We start from the raw sequence: 13,585 nt of genomic DNA, 5'->3' as shown, positions 1-13,585 counted from the left end.
CAAGCCCTTCCTCTTCCCCAGGCAGGTAAGGAAATGTTTCATTTCATCCTCTGCCTGCCAGAAGCCATGTTGATTTGGCATTGGACTAAGAAAAAGGACATTATGACAACAGAGAGAGAGAGCGCACGCAGTACGGAAAGTGAAACAGAGCAATGAATGTCACACACAAGGGGCGGAGCAATGTCGAGGAAAAAGTCGAGATTCGTGGGTCACATGTTCACATACACACCGAACTATCTTGGTCTGTTGCACTGTGAGGGGTAGAGGAGCACAGGTCACTTTTGTGCTGCTTCTGGGCCACAACCCTCTCACGGCACTGTTTGCCGAAGTGGGGGGAGTTGGGGGTATTATTTATGCAACAGTTTGGAGTCAGTCCTCTGGTGGCTTAAGGGCTTAGTAGCCAAAGGTCTCTTGCGAGGCATAGACCATGTAGAGGAAGCCGTCTTCATCCTTCTCTTGCTCGTAGATCTCAGAGATGGGGGTGGAAACGCTCACCATGCTGTGCTGGTTCACCAACAGGAAGAAAGCCTGGGTAGGATTCAGCTGCAGCCGGCGCCTGGCAGAAGGGGACAAAGGATGTCATTGCAGCTGAGCTAAACACACACGCCCTGGCACACATACACAACTCACTCCAGCAACAATTAAGACATGGGTGGCCAACCTGTGGCACACCAGCCAAAAATAGTAGATTCTGTTAGACAGAATCTGGAGTGCTGATAGTCTTGGCAATGGCATAGACATAGGGCTAATGGTCTGGTCCTTCCAGTTCCACAGTCCAAGACAGTGGACTTCAGCCTTTCCTGATCTGGGGCCTACTAAGCTGTAAGCACATAACAGGCAGAATCACATGGCAAGAAGTGGGGCAGTAAGGGGCAACATGAAAGGAAGAAGGGCATTGTGGTGTGTACCATAATGAGGATCAAGCCAAGACTCAACATTAAAGAGGAATCCTCTCCAACTTCTGGATGATCTTCCCTCAACATTCTGCTGCTCTTCTCAGTGTTCTGTTCGAAGAGCAGGAGGAGGTACAGTCTACATGTGCACACTAGTAGAAGATCCCTCCAAAGGGCAGAAAAATGTGGGTCTCTATAGGGAAGCAGGTCGGGTTTTTTTGACTAAACTGAGGATCCTGATCCATACGTTGAAGACGACTGGTCTAGAGCAAAGGCAAAAGCAATCCAAGTACAGGGGGCTTTGCATGCACTGTAATGGGTACCACAGAGACAATCTTAATTTAGGGAAAGTGCTATGAATGTGTTTTAAATAAATCTATTCAATCAATACTTTATACTTGTTCTGTGACACACTTTTGCCAACCAACAAGATCTCTATCCTGCTTCTTCCTTATCTATTGCATTTTTTTTCTCACCTTGCCTCCAGTGGCATTCTTGACAACAGCTCTGTGAGACAGATTGCACAGTGTGAGTGGCTGAAAGTCACCTGGTAAGCTCCATAGGTAAGGGCTCCCGTATGTGTGATGGCCTCTTCCATGCATATTTTATACATTATTATTTTCATTCCATAAGGGATGAAAAGCTGTTCCCATGCTAACCAAAATAAAGTTCTGGCATTATTAACTTGCTGAAAAGAAACAAAACCCTATGGTGATTAGGTTGCAGTGTTGGGGCAGATCACTAAGGGTTAGCTTAGAGGCATATCCACTTACCGAATTATTTTTACCAGTTCGCTCATGTTGACATGGTCAGGGACTAGAAATTTGGTCTTATCCAGCACAGGCAGCTGCTTCTCTCCCTTGTATCTTTCAATAATAACCTGGTGTGAGAGAAACACAGAGTTGGGTGAGTTTTTTCTCTTGCTTCATACAAATGAAGGCACAAAAGGTTATGCTGTTCTTTACCTCCCCATTCCAAACTGACTCCCCACCGCATACCATAACCAGCAACATGAGTCAAACCATGGTAAGTAAGACGTTTTTATTTTTGGTTGGCAGCATGCACAGTTTGCTCATTTTTAAAAGACTGATATGTTTTTTCCTGTTGCCGCTGTACTTTTTTACTGATTTACTCAATTGCTTTTAATTGCTGGTTTTATAGCAGAAGCTGCATTAAAGACTTGGCTGAGATGCAGGATATACAGTAAAAAAAACCCCTAAATATCTGTCAGAATACAGTATGACTATATCCCCCAAATGCTGTTGTACAAACACAAAATGGAGGTCACTTCCTTACAAAGAGTGGGGGATCATCTAAGCCAACATAAACAGACAATACAAAGATGACGCAACATTTTCCCTGTGCTGACTGACAAACAGGAAATGGAGACCTCTAAGATTGCCAGATGAAAGCGAAGGCTCCAACATAACTCATCCCTCCCTCCGCACTTGCTAAATCACAGGAAACACACAGCCAGTGATTACATCAGGCCTGCTGAACCACCATCTTTCCTTCTCTACGAAACATTAACTTCTGACTTTTTTCTTGCCACCCATGGCTTCCAGAATGAAAGTCACAGGTATCAGAAGAGGCTGCATATATATGGAAGTGTGGCCTCTCCCACAATTAAATTGTGTAATCAAAATTAACATGATGCAAGTTAGGTCCCAGAGCCACAGATTCTCCTTTCTTCCAAGGGTTACCACTACTGAAGTATCTAGAAGAACAAAGCCTTTCCCTGTTCAAGTTTCAGAAAACTGGAAGCAGCAGCTCAACGAGAAATCTGTCTGGCCAGACCTTGGTCAATTCCACATGGACATAACTCCAGCTCCCTGTTCTGCTCCAACTGTGGCTGCAAATGCAAAAGAATTGTGGCAGACGACATGGCAACAACCTGCCTGGTGGGGCAGGACACACCCCTGGGCCAAGCAGCAAAACTCACCTGGGTGGACTGGGGTGGGACCTGGGACAGGAGAATACAGCCATGGTAGCCTCAGCTACAGGACAGCTTTGGCAGTTTCCCCCAGGGAAACTCAAAAGGCATAGAATCAAAGGCAAGCTGCAGAATTGTGGCTCTTCTCCTTCATGATATATTGTAACCCTGAGGGGAGGTGAAGATAACCACACCTTCCGTTAACTGGAGCTGTCAAGTGGAAATAAAACCATCTGTGCAAGGAAGCAGTGACTGGGCTGGTGCTTCCAAGACCGTATAGACCCCAGGTATGATGTTTCCTTGCCCCCAGAGGGTATCACAGAAATTCACAGTGGCAATGGTGCTGTTGCTTTCTCCTCAAATCTGCAATTCTCCACACAACCCTCCCCATGACTCCAGCATGCTTTTCTGGTATTTTTTAAAAAGCATTATTGGTAGTCGGTATACGGGTATATATATATGACTAAAATCCTGCTGGTGACTGAAGGGGGGGGGGGAGGATAGCAGGCAGGAAAGGAAATGACACCTGATTTGGCACACCTTCCCTTTCATACTTTCCCAAATCCACTTCAGGTGGACTCTTCCAGGAAGATATAGATAAATATATGGAGCGGAGGTCTATTACTGGCTATTAGCCACAAGGTATAGATAGGAACTCTCAGTCTGGGGCAAGCGGTGCTCTGTATTCTTGGTGCTTGGGGGGGCAACAGTGGGAGGGCTTCTAGTGTCCTGGCCCCACTGGTGGACCTCCTGATGGCACCTGATATTTTTGGCCACTGTGTGACAGAGTGTTAGACCGGATGGGCCATTGGCCTGATCCAACATTGGCTTCTCTTATGTTCTTATGTTTTCTTATGAAAGCATCCCAAAGTAGGTTTGGGGAAACCCGGAAGACTGGTAGAAGCACAATAATGTTATGCAGAACCTTGAGTTAAAGCCTCTGCGATTTGTGCATGTGTGCGTGAAGCAAGAACTTCATGTTGTAGCAATCCATATTTTATCCATGAACAACTGGCTCTTTCCCCATCCATCCAGAATACTCCTATGAACACTTACCTTGTGCTCAAAAACATACCACTGTACTTTGGTTGAAGCAATACGAACAAATGTCTGTCTCCTCATTACATACTCACAAGTGGAACAGGACAATTTCTTTGGTTGCTCAGACTACTGTTCCACCTATCCCAGCACACTGTTTCCAACAGAGCTAGTCAGATACCAAAAGAAGCTCACTACCAGGTAGGGTTGCCACCTCTGGGTTGGCAAATACCTGGAGTTTTTTGGGGTGGAGCCTGGAAAGGGTGGGGTCTAGGGAGGGGGACCTCAGCAAGGTACAATGCCATAAAGTCAAACCGCCAAAGAAGCCATTTTCTTCAGGTGAATTGATCTTGGTCATCTGGAGATCAACTGTAATAGAGTGAGATCTCCAGGTGCCACCTAGAAGTTGGCAACTCTCCTAACAGGTCATTATGAAGTGCCTATCTGCTGATGGTTGTTTTCAGTTACTGCCTTTGGGGGGGTTCCATTTACCATGGCTAATAACCAACTGATAGAGCTCCCTCTGTAAACCTAGGAAGTTTTAAATCCTTCTATGAAAATGACTCATAACATGCTGTGGCCATGGAACCATATTAACTGCAGAAACACTTGCTCTCATCTGCCTTTGGGCAACTTCCAAGTGCTCTTGCTTTGAACTGAATTACTGTCTGGTCATTTCTAGCTAAAATCAATTGTGGTCCAGAAAGTGAACACCTCCTAGCCACTGTGGGAGACATAGTGTTATGAATTATTTAGTCACTGTGTGTGTAAAAAACATGCCTCTTGTTAACCAGGAAAGAGGCAGAGAACAGGCTAAAGGCTTCATGTACACTGTGAATGGATCCACTGCATTACCAATCCACAGAGCAGACAGCACTAGTCACAAACAGAGCTCAGTGAGTGGTCTAACCAACAGAACAAGCCAGATATCTTTCTTAGTGGAGGTACCAACCCCCCTTAGGGTAGAATACCTAGAAATAAAAACATAGCTGAAAAATTTATCAAAGGAGTGAAAAAGCAGCCCACCCCACTCTAGGAGGTACAGAAAAGACTACACTACTTTTTCTTTGTACACGCACACGTCATCATCACCTTTCCGGGTTTTCCTTGGTTTAATACAACCTTTAGTCAAAGCACCTTTGTGTGCTGGATGGATAGGAAGGTGCACATTTTTTTTTGAGCCCCCAGAGGGGATTTTTTATTATTTTTTATAAAACTACAAAACTACTACAGAAAAATAGGGAAGGGGAGACTACATATATAGGATAAAGCAAAAGAACCCACTACTAACTAAAAACCCAAGAGAGGAGATCCTCACTAGCTTAGTTACAACAAATCTTCATTTCATTTAGATTATTATAAACCGAGTCAAACATTTATATTGCTTTCTTTTTCTTTAGCTCTTAAATTTAACTGTCTAGGAAAAGTACCCCCAATCATCCCATTTCATAGTTCTCAAAGGCACAATTCAGAGTCCTTCAGCCCTCACTTCTCCTTTCCTCGTCTCTTCCGCAGCTTATAAGGACTTTTTGGAGCAGCTGCCCCTTGCTCTGTCAGAGAGTCCTCCGGAAGAACCCGAGTCCAGCTTGCCACTAGACTTGCTGTCCTCTTCTTTTCCCCCATCCTCTGGTCTTCCCAGCTGAACCCTTAGGAATTCTTGAGCTTTCAGAACAGAGTCAATCTTTTCTTTTTTATCCTTAATCTTGAAAGTGACACCTTCTGGAAATAGCCATTTATATACAATTGAGTTTGTCTGAAGAAAAAGCACAAGTTCTTTGTACTTCTTTCTCTGTTGTCTTACTTCAAATGAAAAATCCTTTAGCATTCTGATAGTATTTTCCCCCACTTTCAGGGGTATTCCAGCAACCGCTTTCAGGATAGCATTCCTCACATGCCTCTTTGAGAATCTAACGACAATTTCCCCAGGCAGATTATTTTTCTTTATATAGCCTGAATATGATCTGTAAACCCCATCCATCTCACTCAGCAACGATTCAGCCTTCATTTCTATCGCTGGGGCTAGTAATTCACTCATCACTTCTTTAAGATTCTCCCCCCTGTTCTCTGGCATGCCCTGGAAGCGAAGAATCATGTTGGCCTTTTCCATTTACACTTGCAACAGTTGATCTTCCATGGAGATTTCTTTCCTTTCCAGTTTTTGCACTTTTTTCTTCACCTTCTGGGTAGTTGCAGCCACTTCCTTTACCTTCTCAGTATCTTGCGTCATTATTTGTATCATATCGTTTATCTGGGTTTGTTGTACAGTAATACTTTGAGTCACTATAGTCATCTCTTCCTTGAAGTTATTCAGCTGTTCCAGCAGAGGGCGCATATATTCTGCTATAGACTTTGCCACGTCACTGGTAGCTTCCGGTTTCGGGCTCTCAGACCCTTTCGCTTTCAAAAGTTTTTCTCTGTCCTTCTTCCTCGCCATCTTTATCATTTGTTTACTTTTGCACATTTTTTAAAAGTCTCTGAATGTGCGCTTGACTGCTTAGATTTGCTTTGGTAAGTACTTCTAGGCAGTTTCCTTCGCGTTTTCTTCCACTCCCCCCCTCAATCGCTCAAAAGTTCTTGCGCATGGGAGGCGTCCCTCTCCCGCTCGCCTTTTTCCCGTTCGGTGGGGTGGGGTGGGGAGCTATCTTTTTCTCTTTAATAAACACTTCAAAACTGACTCACGTTCATAATTGGTCGTTTGACCTCGCTTTCAGCTTTCATTTCTGCCGCTCGATCTCCTACACTTGCCCCGGTCAGCGTCACTAAGTCCATTCGGTCTCACAGCACGGAGAACCGTTGGAACGAAGAGGCGCCTCAATTCTCCGGCGTTTCGCCCTCGAAGAGGCAACCTCTTATAAGTTCCATGGCCAGGGTCCCTTCGCCGGGCCCCTGGGGGGTAAGCGAGCCTGCGCACCCCCTCCTTCGGCTGGAGCGCACATTGGTTGTTGAAGGTCCAAAGGTGCATATTGTTGAAGGTCCAAACCCACATTGGCTCCACATTTTTCTTGCCTTGGCCTCCCAGGGCCACTATTTTCCCTGCATCACTGGAGGCCTTTATAGTTTTAAACTAGCAATTGTTAGATTGCTGTAGTGTATTACCTTTCATTTCATTGAGAGAGAGAGAGAGCAGAGCAGGATTTAGCCAGCCAGTCATCCCCAATGTAAAAGACATATTAAAGCCTACCCCTCCCTGTGACCTCATTTATTTGTTTACTTTATTTATATACCGTCTTGCTGCCCAGAGGGGACACAGAGTAGCTTACATCATTCTTCTCTCCTCCATTTTATCTTTGCAAGAACTTGTGAGGTAGTGTAGACTAAGAGTGTTTGACTGGCCCCAAGGTAACCCAGTGAGCTTCCATGGCAGACTGGGGATTCAAACCTGGATCTCCTGATCCTAGTCTGGACACTCTAACCAAAGCACTATGCTGGCTCTCGTGCTAATCTTGTAGATCAGTCTGCCAGAAAATCTGCTGGCCAGCCACTACTCAGACAGCATTTGAATATACAAAGATGCGTCCTGATCACTGCTTATCAGTTGGAAGGAACTTGCAGAAAATGCAAAATTCTCAGTACAAAAACCTTGATGGATGTTAGATTTTTCCAGGGCTCTTTTTGTAGAAAAAGCCTAGCAGGAACTCATTAGCATAATAGGCCACACCCAACATCAGGAACTCATTAGCATATTGGGCCACACCCCTGACAGCACAGCTCATTAGCATATTAGGCCGCACCCACATGTTACCAGAAGTGTGGTTATCCAGCCACACCCACCTTTTCTTGTTATTCTGTTTACCTTGTTTGTTGTCAAAACCCAGGGCCTTTTTTTGTAGCAGGAACGCCTTTGTATGTTAGGCCACACACCCCTAATGTAGCCAATCCTAATGAGTTCCTGCTGTAGGGTGTGGCCTATTATGCTAATGAGTTCCTGCTGGGCGTGGCCAACTTGGGAGCCAGCCGGAACTCCGTTCCTGTGCGTTCCTGCCCAAAAATAGCCCTGAGATCTGGAGCAGACGTATGTTCTGAACACACAAGCAATGTGTCAGTTCCCATCCAGCTGGGTGTCTTCCCTCTTTTGGTTGAGTTTCAGCATTTCCATCTGTAACTTGGACCCCATCTAGCTATTTAGTAGTACTACTCTAGCATATAAACACAGGGGATACATAAGAACTGAGTGGGAGCTGGAAAAGGTTTAGGAAAGGCATGGGGTCATGAGGAGTAGGAACAGTTAGCATGAACTGCAGCTGGAAGAGACTGCATAGAACTCCTAGTCCAGTGCCCCTAACATAAGGCAAAATACCCAATGCATTCAGAGATATTTTCATATGGCAGCTTTCTGCAGCCTACATTCGTTGTTATCACACATACAGCCATAAGTAAGGTATGTTTGACTGAAAAAGACAGGTGCTGATTCCTTTGCATGGGAAACCAGGTGGTCACCATCATCATCTTCATTTTTCCTGATCTCACAGACTACACTAGATCTCACAGCCACACATGGTGCACACAGAGCACCTCAAACCCCCTCCTCCAATTTTCAGTTCTTTGAATACACCCTAGATATCTTCAGTGAGGTTGCATTGAACGCGCTCCCATCTCACTGCTGAAACACAACTACCAAAAACATAACTCTGTCTTCCTGAGATCAATCACAAAGGGCTCCCTACCAAGAGAGTTATAAAAGGACACTTACAATCTGCTTAAAAATGGGGAACAAGAATAGTTTTTGAAGGTGAGAACATGAAAACTGGATCAGCCCATGAACCCAACTAGTCTAAAGCTCTTCAGCAGTGACAAACAGATGTTTATCAAACACTCCCAAGAACAGCAGGATACAGATAAGCTTCCTGTCCTTTGCCCATAGCATCTAGTAATATACAGTCTGAGGCAGTATATGAATACTGATGTTATCTATGACTATTATCTATGTATCTACCTATTGCTTTTTTTAAACCACCAGAGAGACCTGTCAAGGCTTCTCTCTCTCACCCCAGTCCAGGGATGGGGAGAGAAACCAAGTGTTCAAGAACAATTAAACAAACGCCAGGAGAATGTCTGTACACTCTCCAGGCTTTACCAGTAGTCTGCCACCAGGATCTCTCTTTTCTCTTTAACCAGTCCCGCGCAAAGCTCAGCAGAGATCCCAAACTCCTTCTTGCTTTCTAGGACTGACCCACTTTACCAGCTCTGCACCAGGGCGGCAAACAATTAAGTACCACAGTGGTAGCCTCCTTAGGCGAACGGCTTTAGACACAAGATTCAGTCTTAGAAATCAGGTTGCAACAGAGGAAACAGGTCCAGATAATATTGATTATATATTATCTTTATTCAGTCCACAAGCATGCATATAACATGAGACTAGCAAAATATAAGAAACAAAAGACATCTATAGCTTGTTCAGCTCTAGCTATACAATAGAGGTAGGTCATAGTTACCAGGCTGGTGTGCAAATAGTCCAAGGTCTCACCAGGGAATCTTGAAAAGAACCCCATGGTTTTGTGGGCAGCTACTCCAGCTTGGCTGCCTAAAAGTCTCACTTCATGTTAACAGCAAACAGTCAATCCAAATTAACTCTTTGTTTCCAGAACGGAATTCCCTTAACTCTCCTTAACCTCCTGTTTCCCATATGAATCACTGCAGATATACCCCCCCTCCGTCACCACCAGGTATGGCCATTTACCCAATAGTGGGCAGGCGTTCCAATCTCTGGTTACCATGCGTTGTCAGGCAAGGTATGTTTTGATTGGCTTGGAGTTGGGCATCCCACTCCAGCCTCTTCTATTGACCATGTGTCATGTCAGGGAATGCTTTTGATGTGCTAATGTACTGGGCATAGCTCGTCCCATGCTTGGGAAGGCGCCGGCAAGTCGCTCTCTCCTGGCAGAGGTGTCAAAGTGTCTTGTATATGGAGATGCGGCCTGGCCATCTGGCAAGCCATTTGCACAGGTGACAGGAATCACGCGGTAGTGTTACCATCTAGGGCCATCTGGCCCAAGCAGGGAGGATTTTAGAAAAGCCTTTTTCTATACAAGACCTTCACCAGCTCCTGTAGTAATAAATTCCAAATGTTAATTATTTTTCATGTGAACGTGAAGGAATACTTTCTGTTGTCAACCCAGAAACTACTGAAACTACTGAAACTCCATTTCCCAGAATGTGCCCAAATTGTGATATTGTGTGTCAGGAGGGGCGGGGAAAATTTCTCTCCTTCTTGCCAGATTGCTCATGTTGTCATAGGCTTCTAGAGCCTTAGCAAAGATAACATTCCATTCATGGGAGGCTTCCCAGAAGTGGAAATACAAGAACTATTAAATCTATTGTTCCGACCTTAGTGGATGAAGGGAGCAACTGTTTTCTTCTTCTCACTGCCCTGCAGACGTTTTGACAACGGAGGCTGTTAGAGCTCTAGGATGTTCCTCCAGCCTAAAGGAGCCTTCCTCTAACTTAAGTGGCTCTACCTCCACTTAAGTTGGAGGAAGGTTTAAAACTCAGCTTGGTGGGTTGGCAGGAAATAAGTCACTGTGTATAATTCTGCTTGTCCCATCTCAAATTGTATAGCTGGGAATGGTGCAGAAAAGAGCAATCAAAAATGATCAAGGGGTTGGAACACCTTTCCTAAGAGGAAAGACTAAAGAGTTTAAGGGCTTTTCAGTTTAGGGAAGACAGCTACTACGGGTATGAAGGCTTATACAATAATGCATAAATCCTCACTCAAAATGCTAGAACTGATTGACAATAATTCAGGACAAACAAAAGAAAGCATTTCCCCCTTACAATGTGTAATTCACTTGTGGAACTCATTGCTATAGCATGTGGTGATGGCCACTATCTTAGATGGCTTTAAAAGGGGATGAGAAAAAATTATGGGGGAACAGGCCACCAGTGACTATTAGACGTAGCAGTTGAACGGGATTGCCATGGAGGGAGGCAGTCTGCCACTAAATACCAGATGCTGGAGTGTAACAGAAGTAGGAGATGGTGACCTCTGTGCCCCTATTATAAGCCTTCTGGGGAATCTCATTAGATACAGAAAATAGGAATAGATGGGTTATTGGTTTGACGGAGCAGGGTACATCTTATGACCCTACTAAAAAGGCAAGGTTAACATTGAAATGCAAGTGTAGTAGAAAACTAATTATGAATTAAATGGCTGGTATATTTTTTGTTTCATAATATTTCAGGATGCTAATAGTATGCAATTGTACTTCGTAATCACCACAATCACCCTTGAGTGATCTTGATTAAAATATCTAGCCCCTTTTAACGAAGTACTCACCATGAATCTGGCACTTAAAGACGGTTATTGATCTTGGATAAGATCATAAGGCTTTGGCCTCTAAGATCATGACTTGAAGGATTGCAAAGTGGTTTATTAGCACCAATCAATATACACAATGTATTACATGGTTCTTGTTTTGGGATTTTGCTATGGACTATTATGGCTACCTACATTCTTTGTCTGCCTTGGAAAAAGAAGAAGAAGAGAAGAAGAGATTGGAATTGGATTTATACCCCGCCCTTCACTCAGAGTGGCTTACAAACTCCTTTCCCTTCTCCTCCCCACAACAGACACCTTGTGAGATGGTGGGGCTGAGAGAGCTCTTTCAAGAACTGCTCTTTCAAGAACAGCTCTGAGAGAACTGTGGTTTGCCCAAGGTCACCCAGCAGGTGCAAGTGGAGGCGTGGGGAATCAAACCCGGTTCTCTCAGATTAGAGTCCGCACATTTAACCACTACACCAAACTGGCTCTCCTTTCAGATAGGGGTGACCAGCTGGCCAAAGCCAATTCTGTTTTACCTCTACCAACCAGCTAGGAAATAAGTCTGAGAGCCTCTTTCTGTGCAAACATGATTCCAGGGCTTCCCTTCCAGCATACCTACTCCACCCCATGGCAAATGACAGGAAGTCCCACAAGCATCCAATTACTATAGTGGTTACTCAGACACCCTCTCATTTTTGCTAAACACCTGTTTGGAAAGAATTGGTGCCTCACACAAAGCAGGGAAATGTCACAATTGACCAATGAACACCTTGCATAAGCAGCAGTATTTTGCAGAGAATAAGGCACCATGAAAGCTTCACACTGTTGGACTAAAGTTCTGGTGGCTCCTAGAAGCAATCAAAAGTGGTAATGGTACACAAAATCTTGCAAAAGGTACTAGGGATGGTAGTACCATTTACACCAGAGACTTTGTTGTTGAATATTCTACCTGATAATTCTAACAAGGATGATCGCTATTTGATCGGTTTTTTTAACTATGGCTGCAAGAATTCTCTATGCAAAATATTGGAAATTACCGGAGATACCAACAAAATGAGAACTAGTAAATAAAATCTTGGAGACTGCGGAATTGGATAAATTGACTTTATTGATAAAAGGCGCAACAGATTCGACATTCCAGAATACTTGGTCACGGTTCTATAATTGGTATGATAAACATATGTAGGCAAGCTTGCAAGAGACAGACTAAGAGTTTACTAAATGAAATGAAATATATACCTGTTAGGATGATAGAGACAGAAAAGTTGCTCACACAGTTCATGAGAAATTGTTATTAAGGTGGAATAGGCATCAGTATAAATATAGGCATCAGTATAAATATTGGTAAAATTGAAAATAACCTCCATGTATCTGTTTGTACGTTAGTATGTATGTATATGTTATGATTGTTTGTGTATGTTATGTGGAAAATGTAATAAAACCCAGCCCCTTTGAGGGCAGTTAAAAAAAAAAGTGGTAACTTTGGCTGAAAACCTAACATGCAATAAGGAGGGAAACACGCTAATACCGTGAGAAGTTCTCAACAACTGGCCCCATCCAGTCCCTTTCAGCACTACAGAAACTTTAAGGGCCCCTCCAAAAGCACAACCATTACATGTTCCAGCCATATTTTACCAGTATCAGAAGTCCAGATCACAAATTACAGAGGATAGCCTTGATGCTGGGTGGGGGAAAGCCACAATGCTGTTTCCCTTATTGTATTTTTTTGGAAAAAGCAAATGCTACACGACTGCTTAAGAGAACAAGGATACAGTGCTGAATAACAAAGGGGTCTTCCACTTGGCAGTGATTCCCTGTGGCTTTCCAATTCAGCACAGCAGCAACAGGGGTCCCAGTTGACCGTGTCCTCCCCCCCTATTTTTCCTTTCCTGTTCCCTCTGCAGCTGCCTCCCCCCCACACACACACCAGGGTCCTCTTCCATTATACATATAGATAGCAATAGCATTGTAGCATTATAACCATCTGCTAACAGGTCCCCCAACTTCCCAGCTTTAATTTTTTTAAAACAGCCACTAGCTAATAGATACATCAATATAATTCTGACCTAGCTATTGCTGCTTTTAAAAAAAAAAGCCCACAATGGTATGAGGGACGAAATGGAAGTTGTGGGTAAGCAGGGCTTTTTTTGTAGAAGAAACCCAGCAGGAACTCATTAGCATAATAGGCCATACACAACAGCAGAAACTCATTAGCATATTAGGCCACACCCCCGATAGCACAGCTCATTAGCATATTAGGCCACACCTCCATGTTACCAGAAGTGTGCTCCTCCAGCCACACCCACCTTTTGCTTCTTATTCTGTTTACCTTGTTGTCAAAACCCAGGGCCTTTTTTTGTAGCCGTAACTCCTTTGCATGTTAGGCCACACACCCCTAATGTAGCCAATCCTAATGAGTTTCTGCTATTGGGTGTGGCCTATTATGCTAATGAGTTCCTGCTG

At 44.0% G+C, this 13,585-nt stretch overlaps 1 protein-coding gene across 2 annotated transcripts in view; it reads right to left on the bottom strand.

The window, feature by feature from the left end:
• Positions 1 to 6: 6 nt before the first annotated feature.
• MAP1LC3A (microtubule associated protein 1 light chain 3 alpha) overlaps positions 7 to 13,585 on the bottom strand; it is a 53,002-nt gene continuing 39,423 nt past the window's right edge. For both annotated transcript variants that reach the window (XM_015413388.1, XM_015413389.1), the window contains exons 3-4: positions 1,667 to 1,773; positions 7 to 556 (exon numbers count right to left, since the gene is read on the bottom strand). In XM_015413388.1, coding sequence (XP_015268874.1) covers positions 394 to 556; positions 1,667 to 1,773 — 270 coding nt within the window. In that variant the 3' untranslated portion in view covers positions 7 to 393. The remainder of the gene's footprint in view (positions 557 to 1,666; positions 1,774 to 13,585) is intronic.

This window comes from Gekko japonicus, unplaced genomic scaffold, assembly GCF_001447785.1.
Source record: "Gekko japonicus isolate JY-2015 unplaced genomic scaffold, Gekko_japonicus_V1.1 scaffold79, whole genome shotgun sequence".
Classification (NCBI taxonomy): Eukaryota; Metazoa; Chordata; class Lepidosauria; order Squamata; family Gekkonidae; genus Gekko; species Gekko japonicus.
Note: the sequence above shows the minus strand (reverse complement) of the source record. Positions and strands in the feature narration are given on the sequence as shown.